Consider the following 9516-nt stretch of genomic DNA (forward strand, 5'->3'; position numbering starts at 1 on the left):
TGGTTAGATGATTTATATGGTTATATAGTTTAGATGGTTATAGAGTTTAGAGGGTTACATGGTTCAGATGGTTTAGATGGTTTAGATGGTTGAGATCATTTAAGTGGTTCAAGACCATCTTAAGAACCTGAACATGCACAAGTCCATGGGACCTGATGAAATCCATCCACAGGTCCTGAAGGAGCTGGTGAATGAAGTTGCTGAGCCACTGGCCATCATATCTAAAAGATGATGGCAGTCAGGTGAAGTTCCCAACGACTGGAAAAAGGGAAATATAACCCCTATTTTCCAGAAGGGAAAATGGATAACCCAGGGAATTACAGAGCAGTCAGTCTCACCTCTGTGCCTGGCAACATCTTGGAGCAGCTTCTCCTGGAAGGTTCTGTTAGGACACATGGAAAACAACGAGGTGCTTGGTGACAGCCAGCAGGGCTTCACTAAGGGGAAATCCTGCCCCACCACTTTGGTGGCCTTCTATGATGGGGCTATGGGACTGATGGACAGGGGTAGAGCAGCTGATGGCATCTACCTGGACTTGTGCAGTGTCTGACACTGTCCCACACGACATCCTTGTCTCTAAGCTGGAGAGACATCAATTTGATAGGTGGAGCACTTGGTGGATAAAGAAGTGGATGTATGGGTGCATACAAAGAGTTGTGGTCAATGGCTCCATGCCCAGTTGGAGACCATTTCTGTACTGACCCATCCCTCATTTCTGTACTGACCCATTCCTCATTTCTGTACTGACCCATCCCTCATTTCTGTACTGACCCATCCCTCATTTCTGTACTGACCCATCCCTCATTTCCTTACTGACCCATCCCTCATTTCCTTACTGACCCATTCCTCATTTCTGTACTGATCCATCCCTCATTTCTGTACTGACCCATCCCTCATTTCTGTACTGACCCATCCCTCATTTCTTTACTGACCCATCCCTCATTTCTGTACTGACCCATCCCTCATTTCTGTACTGACCCATCCCTCATTTCTTTACCTGACACAGCATTCAGTAGGGCAGAGAACTCAGTGTTTCACCCAAAGCTCCCCATTCCCAGCTTTAAGGCTCGCCAGGGCTTTCACTCACTTCCACCATGGACCTGTGAGATAGGAATTCCCTCCTCTAAACAGGATAACAAGGTCTTATTGAGGGACAAAGTCAATAAAGCAAAAGCAACCAGCGCTGGGTGCATGACCATAGCCAGTGGTGTGAGTGATTAGGATTTGTTATAGGTTTCTATACGTTCACTACTGCATTGGTCCCATCCATAACCATAATTCCTTATAGGCAGAGAACATTATAACGAATAATTATAACTATTAACAATTATAACAATTACAATATTATTATATTGTTATATTGTTATAACTATTAATAACTAATAATGGTAACTATTACCCTAAATATCCTCCTCTCGGTGCCTGCGCACTGCTCTGCAGTGAGTGCGGGCAGGGGTCTTGAGGATGAAGGAAGCAGTCTTCCTCCCAGTGTGCTCTTCCCCTTTGGCCCAGCTGGACCCAGCAATCCCCCAGATGAGCTCAAACCAGCCCTATCTGTAATAATTGTGATACCAAGCAAAGACTGAGGAGAGTGGGACCTCCCTGCACAAGTTCCTGCAGGATGGGCAGGCAAGGAGCATCCCAAGCTGGCTCTGTCTCTAAAGTAAACAGAAGGATGGGGTGGAAGAACCCATTCATGTGAACTACATAGAACTAAATAAATATAACATATATAAATATATATTATTATAACTAAATAAATATATATAAATATAAATAGAACGAAACATTACATATAACATAAATATATATTTCTTAGAACTAAATAAATATAACATATAGAAATATAGATATCTATATAAATATATAAAAATATAAATATAACATACAACTAAGTCCTGTTATTGCAGATTTACAACACAGCCCTTGTCCTTTAAGGCTACTTTAGGAGACTGCAGTGAAACCATGGGGTTTAGTGGGGCCACTGAAGTCCACACACTCCCAACATAGACATTGATTGTTCTCTTCCTACAGCCTAAAGGAAGCTAAAAAGTACAAAAGCAGATGTTTGGTTCTATTGATAAGGGACAAAAGCAGATGTTTGGTTCTATTGCTAAGCAGGGAAGAAGCAGACTGGGCACCAACCAAACCCTAAGGCCATGTGTGAAGATTAAAAGGTGAAAGGTTGAAGAAGAGGAAGACTCATTTACTTCATCTTGAGACCCCTACTCACAAGAGGAAGACTCTAGAATGACCTTCTAGCTCATTATAATACGAAGTGGGGGTAGATAATAAATATGTATAGGTGTCTTGAGTAACCTAATGTATATGTATACCTTCAGAGAAGCAATGTAAAGGGAAACCAACCCTTTGGAGCTATCCCCATGCACCTCAGTGCTGGATAAAAGCATACCTACTTTATGGGCGGTGGAGTCCATCCATGCAGCAGGGAGAGCCTTGTTCCCGTTTCCCTTGGAATTGATCCGGAGGAAACTCCAGGACCAACCTTCCCAACAGTTCCAAGGTGACAGCAGGTATTCCTCATGGCAGCAAAGGGAGACACGGGGGGATAGCTCCTCCTCATGTGTGTCCCTGTATTGTTATACATGGCATCCACATATGGGCACTGGGAATACGACATTGTTTTCCAGGGAGTTTCCCGCATGGATACAAGATTGGGATGGTGGTCTTTAGGGTCTTTTATTTTCCCCAGCTTCATTAATATTACGGCCATAGCAACATCCCATCCTTCTACTTACCAGTTAGTGTTAAGTGTGCCCATCCTGGCCAGCAGGAGTCCCGGATATTCCCCATTCCCAAGTCCTGCTTTTGCATTGTTTTCCTTACCCCTTTTGTACTAAGGTCCTAAGGACCTGAAACTAAACCAGCTCCCTTCAGGCATCCCAATCATTTTCCATTCCAAAGCCACCAAACTCCCCATCACTGAGAACTGATGACATTCCCTGCTTTCCTGCCTCCTCGCATCAGAACACAGGGGAGCAGGGAATGAGATATCACCTTTCATAACAAAACCCATGCCATTTCCCGTGGAAAATAGGGCACCAAATGCTAAAACCCAATGGATTTCACCAGGAATCAAGTAACCCCCCCCTTCCTGTGCCCTTTGCCTTTCCCAATCCATGCAGAGCATCTTCAATGACACAGGGGTTTAACCCCTGTGTGCCCGTGGGCCCCCCTATGTGACCATGGGCCCCCCTATGTGACCATGGGCCTCCCTATGTCCCCATAGGCCCCCCTATGTCCCCATGGGCCCCCCTATATCCCCATGGGCCCCCCTATGTGACCATGTGCCCCCTATATCCCCATGTGCCCCCTATATCTCCACGGGCCCCCCTATGTGACCATGGGCCCCCTTTAGTCCCTGTGATAAACACATCAATGTATTGGCTTTCGCAAATCATAGATGTGATTATGGGGATATAACCATACAAGTTTATAGTAACAAACCCAAAGCTCAATAAAGACATAAGATGAGCAAACCGGAGTCATATAGGAGAAGAATCTGTAAAGTTAAAAAGAAGAAAAGGGGAGGGGGGGGTTGCATGCTTGATAAAAGAAAAGCTGATGCCTATAAAATAAGAGAGTTAAAGTACTTTTGAGCTTAACTTAGGTTGTAGAAAGAGAACAATGTTTATGTTGATAGCCTGTGGAATTGAGTGGCCCCACTAAATGTGAGTGAACTGTTTCACACTGGTCCTCTGAAGTATCTTTAGTTGTAAAGAACAATGTTTGTGTTGTAAGTCTGTGGTGAGATAACAAGATTTAGTGACTCCACTAAGCATGAAGGAGTTATTTCACACCATCCTTGTACTTATCAGTCAGTTCAGAGACAGAGCCTCCCAACCATCTGCTCCCTTGGGATGCTCCTGTCCTGCTATCAATGTTGCAGGAAGGTCACAACTGTTTCAAATCTGTGTTAGTTATTAGAATAATTACAGATCTGGCTGGTTTTAGCCAGTTGTGTGATTACTGGGGCGTCCAACTGGGCCAACGGTGAAAAGCAGACTGCGAGGAAGACTGCTTACTTCATCCTCAAGACCCCTACCCACATGAGGAAGACTGCTTACTTCATCCTCAAGACCCCTACCCACATGACGAAGACTGCTTACTTCATCCTCAAGACCCCTACCCACATGAGGAAGACTGCTTACTTAAACAAAGCCCCAAGTCCCTTCAGCATTAATGGGCCCCACTGAAGGCTGCTCCTGACAAAGCCTCCCCAGGGCCTCATTAAAGCAAGTACCTGGAGGCTGTGATTACAGCAGACAAAGGCAAAGTGCAGGTGTCTGATGGTGAGAACACCCTTGGTGTGTTTGATGAAGCAGAAAGGCCAAGCCCTGAGCACAGCCCTTGGAGAAGTAGAGCCTGAAATGCTGAGAATGAAAGTTCTCCTCCCAGGCCTTGATGAAAGAGGCAAGTGCCATAGGGCAGGGGACAGAGACCTTTTGTTCTCTGGGGCCTTTCAGCCTTGCCAGAATCCTCCCTCATCTCTGCTGCAGGCTGTCCTGCACTGGCCCATGCCTGCACCTCTGTCCCTTCAGGCTGCTGACACCCATCTTGCTTTCCCAGCCAGCTCTCCCCTGGCATTTCTGTCCCTTCAGTCCCATCTCTGCACCCATGGCTGTCTGTGCCTTGAAACACAAAGCCATGGGCTGAGCCAGACTCCCTCTGGGTCACCTCTTGCACCACAAGTCCACCTTTTGACACACATTTCTCTTTCCTAACCTGGAGTCTGAACCTTCCAGGCTGCACTCTGTAGAGGTTTCCTTCTCTTCCTGCTAGCAAGAAAACCTCCATCATCTCTGAAGCCACATCTCAAGTAGTGTTACACTGCTACTATAGTGTCAATTCATCAGGTGGAATGAATATCGCTCATCAAGCTGATCTAAAGGAGGCTTCTAGAGGAATGGGGGATGCCATCAGGATAGAGAACTGAGCACCATGGGAGAGCAGTGGGAAAAGCCAATGGTCTGGATTGAGAACTTGCTGGCAAGAGCCAAGAGGAAAGGTGTTGTCCTTGGGTGCAAGGTATCCCATGCTGTGGGGACAGGGCACCTCATCTGGGACAGCTTCCTGCCTGTAGCCCCCTCTCTGCTGCGCACACCCCACTCTCTGCCCGCACTCACCAGTGTCTCACAGGAGCTTTGCACTTCCCCTGCAGCAGACACCTGACTGCAGGAGGTTCCTGCATCCTCCAGGCTCAGGGATGGATCCTGCATTCCAGGCGAGTTTGGGCAGTGCAGGAGAGGGAGACAGGAAGGTCGGCTCATGGGGCAGATGAGCAGTGTTCAGGCACCCCCAGCTCTGGGCATTCCCCATGTGCCACACTGAGGCATGTTCCCATCAGGAAACTTCTCAGACAGCCTCTGGTGTGTCCAGGGCCTGCAGCCACACTGCAGGAACACCTACTCCTCCTGCACCTACAGACATCAACTGCTCTCCATTGCTGGGCTCTGTCCTGCTTGTAAGGGTTTGTTAAAGCCCTGAACCATCACCTTGCTTCTTGCTGACTTCCCTCCAGCCTCCCTCAGCTCCCTGCACTCTGCTCATTGCCACCAGGAACCAACTGAAGAGTCCAGAAGCTCTCAAGGCTTCCTCAGGGGTGACCATGTTTCTCCATTCCCCATTGCTGGATCCATGGAGTGCCAGGTGTGAGGTTCCTGCAGAGGCAGAGATGCCCCTGGGCAGAGCCCTGCTGCCGGGAGGGGTGTGCAGGGCAGAGCTGAGCACACAGCCCATGGGATGGGCTCTGGCAGCACTGAGAGGGAGCAGAGCTGGGCACAGAGCAGCAGCTCCTGGCAGGGACAGCTCCAGGCAGCAGAGCCATGGGCAGGGAGTGGGGGGAAAGTGCAGCCCAGGCCTGGGGAGGCTGCGTTCAGGCAGCTCTCTTGGTGTCTGCCTTCCACTGCAGGTGGCTGCTGGACATGCTCTGCTGGGCACAGTCCTTTGCTTCTCCCCATGAGAGCTCCTTGATCTGCCCTCTGAACCCTGCTGCCCTGCTCTCAGCACAGGACACGTGTTTGTGGGGGTTCTTCAGATCCAGTTGTGTGTGAAGGCATCTTACAGGCAGTGCAGGTTTGAGCACAGGGCAAATGGGAAAGGACTGATGGACACTGCAGCTCTCCTGGCTCAGCTCTGAGCTGTAAAGAGCTGAGAACTTCTCCCTGTTCCAACACTCTTCCAATTTTCAGTCAGACGTACAATATTTTATACCCCTGTAAGAAACCCTCAGCAGTGTTATACTAGTAAATACACAACACAGACAAAATGGTTGTAATGCCATGCTGAGCCTCTCTTGTGTAGCCCAGACTCATCCGCATCGTGATGATACTTAGGAGTGACCTTCACAATCAAGTTGGATTTTATCTGACATCCCTTGTGAACGTAAGAGATGGACAAAGCAGTGCTTGAGAGCAACACTAACTAACATCCAACCTGGCCTTGAACTCTACCAGGAATGGGGCAGCCACAGCTTCTCTGGGCACCCTGTGCCAGTGCCTCAGTAGAATCACAGGCAAGGACTTCCACCTAATAACCAAACTAAGTCTCCTTCTTTTTCAGCTTAAAATGATTCCCCCTTGCCCTGTCACTGCACATCCTTTTAAAACCCCCTCTCCAGATTTTCTGTAGGCCTGTCTAGGTATGGGCAGCTTGCTAAGATGTCTCCCTGCAGCCTTTTACAAGCTGAACACCTCCAGCTCTCTCAGCTGTCATCAATGGAGGTGTGCTCCAGCTCTTAGAGCATCTTTGTGACTCTTCATAAGCACATCATTGTAGGACCATAAGAGAACAGAGATTGGAAAGGGAACCCACAAGGTCTCGAGTCCAACCCATCAGGAACAGGGTCAGAACAAGTGGTTCAAGGCTTGATACAGTCTGAGCTGGAAAACCTGAGAGCCAGAGACTGCAGAGCCTCTCTGGGTGACCGGATGCAGCACTTGCCTGAGCCTATGTGAACAAGGTTTCCTGTCCTGGCTCAACCTCTCCTCTGTCACTATCCCCCATTGCCTTTTGTCCTCCCTCCAGGCACCATAGAGAGGAGCCTGGCTCTGTATTCTCCATGTCCTCCTTGCCAGTACAGGCAGCCAGTCCCCAACAGCCTTCCGTTCCCAAAACCTCAGGTCCCCAGCAGCCTTCCCTTCTCTGGCCTGGACAAGTCCAGCTCCCTCAATCTCCCTCCACAGACACAGTGCTCCAATGGCTGCCTGTCCTGAGAGCCTGTTGCTAAACCCACTGCTGGTTGCCAACAGCATTTGAGAACTGGGGATCTGAAACCTGGCTGCAGTATCCCAGAGCATCCCTTCCCTTGTTCTCCTGCCATGCTCCTGCTCATACAGCCCACGATGCTGCTCTCCTCCCTTGCTGCCACGGCACAGCTGCCTCCTGTCCAGCTCCTGCCCACCCAGACCTTTCCCATGGGCTGCTCCCAGCCAGGCAGCCCCAGCCTGGGCCATTGCAGGGCAGTCCCCTGCAGGGACCCCTGTGTCCCCTGCTCTCCTGCCCAGGACAACCTGAGAGCTCTGCAGCCCCCCCTATGCCATCCCATCTCCTCACACCAGCACAACAGCTCCGACCCTTGGGCTCCTCAAGAGCTCTTCCTGCTCCAGGCACAGAGCAGCCATCCCAGAGCTGGAGCAGCCACAAAGCTGCTTTCATTCCCCTTCATTCCTGTATGTGAGGACAATAACACAGAGAAGTTGCTGCAGGATCATTTATTTTACTGAAATACAGTAAGAGACCCCACTGACACAAAGTCTGTGGGTCACAAAACACAAGTAGCTTCTTAAGCAGGAGGAGATGAAAACTGACATTTTTATGAAGACAACATCACCACAAATTAAAACAGGAAAACATACATAAAGCAGACAGACAGACATGGCATGTCATGACCTACACTTGGAGCTCTTTCCATGGTAAAGCAGGCAGTGAATGGCTGATCAAACACATCCAGTCAGCAGCTTCCTCACAGCATCCTTGAGCTCCTGGTTCCTCAGGCTGTAGATGAGGGGGTTCACTGCTGGAGGCACCACCGAGTACAGCACTGACAGCACCAGATCCAGGGATGGGGAGGACATGGAGGGGGGCTTCAGGTAGGCAAAGAGGCTAGTACTGACAAGAAGAAAGACCACAGCCAGGTGAGGGAGGCACGTGGAAAAAGCTTTGTGGCGTCCCTGCTCAGAGGGGATCCTCAGCACAGCCCTGAAGATCTGCACATAGGACACCACAATGAAAACAAAACATCCAAATCCTAAAAAGCAGCTTAGCACAAGGAGCCCAACTTCCCTGAGGTAGGAATGTGAGCAGGAGAGCTTGAGGATCGGGGGGATTTCACAGAAGAACTGCTCCACAGCATTGCCTCTGCAGAGGGGTAGTGAAAATGTATTGGCTGTGTGCAGCAGGGCACTGAGAAACCCACTGGCCCAGGCAGCTGCTGCCATGTGGACACAAGCTCTGCTGCCCAGCAGGGTCCCATAGTGCAGGGGCTTGCAGATGGCCACATAGCGGTCATAGGACATGACAGTGAGGAGATAAAACTCTGCTAAGATAAAAAAGAGTAAGAAAAAGAGCTGTGCAGCACAACCTGTGTAGGAGATGGCCCTGGTGTCCCAGAGGAAATTGGCCATGGATTTGGGCACAGTGGTGAGGATGCAGCCCAGGTCCAGCAGGGAGAGGTTGAGCAGGAAGAAGTACATGGGGGTGTGGAGGTGCTGGTCGCAGGCTGTGCTGGTGATGATGAGGCCGTTGCCCAGGAGCGCAGCCAGGGAGATGCCCAGGAAGAGCCAGAAGTGCCAGAGCTGCAGCTCCCGCGTGTGTGCGAATGGCAGGAGGAGGAAGTGGGTGATGGAGCTGCCGTTGGACATCTGCTGCCTGTGGGCATGGGCACTGTCATGGGAGAAACAGGCAGTGATGGGTTAGAGGAGACTTCTCAAGATTAAGCATGTTCATTTCCCATGAGATTTTCACCATTCCCTCAAATGCATTTTCCCATTCCCGGTGCTGGTGCCTGAGTGTGCTGAGGGAAGCACTGTGGTTCCAAGGAATCAGCTCTGTGCCACTGCAGGGTTTTCATGAAGCTGCTCTGTGACAGCTCCAATACCCACAAGGGATGTCAGATGTAACAGAGGTTCAGGGTCTGCACTCACAGCTATGGAGATTGTGGCTGCAGAGCAGAGCCTCAGCGTGACTTTTTCAAGAATTTCTCAAAGTTTCTCATCTGACAAGTGCTCTTTTAGGTGTAGAAATCCTAATTATTGTAACTGAACATATGGTCAGTATTAGGAAACTACAGATGACAGGGCTCAGCAGCCCGTGGATTAGTGCATAGTCTGTAGAGCTGCAGAATCCATCACTCTTGTTCCCAGTTCTCCTGCTCAAGAGAGCTGCCTGAACGCAGCCTCCCCAGGCCTGGGCTGCACTTTCCCCCCACTCCCTGCCCATGGCTCTGCTGCCTGGAGCTGTCCCTGCCAGGAGCTGCTGCTCTGTGCCCAGCTCTGC

At 49.8% G+C, this 9516-nt stretch overlaps 1 protein-coding gene across 1 annotated transcript; it reads right to left on the reverse strand.

The window, feature by feature from the left end:
• Positions 1 to 7958: 7958 nt before the first annotated feature.
• On the reverse strand, positions 7959 to 8882 carry LOC117438855 (olfactory receptor 14A16-like). The gene has a single exon (XM_034074242.1). It carries the CDS (start codon positions 8880 to 8882, stop codon positions 7959 to 7961), a length of 924 nt encoding a protein of 307 aa, XP_033930133.1.
• Positions 8883 to 9516: the final 634 nt, after the last annotated feature.

The sequence above is a fragment of the Melopsittacus undulatus genome, unplaced genomic scaffold, assembly GCF_012275295.1.
Source record: "Melopsittacus undulatus isolate bMelUnd1 unplaced genomic scaffold, bMelUnd1.mat.Z mat_scaffold_72_arrow_ctg1, whole genome shotgun sequence".
NCBI lineage: Eukaryota > Metazoa > Chordata > Aves > Psittaciformes > Psittaculidae > Melopsittacus > Melopsittacus undulatus.

Bases quoted from the DNA above. Each gene is read 5' to 3' on its own strand.
- LOC117438855 (XM_034074242.1), bottom strand. From the start codon at position 8,882: ATGTCCAACGGCAGCTCCATCACCCACTTCCTCCTCCTGCCATTCGCA.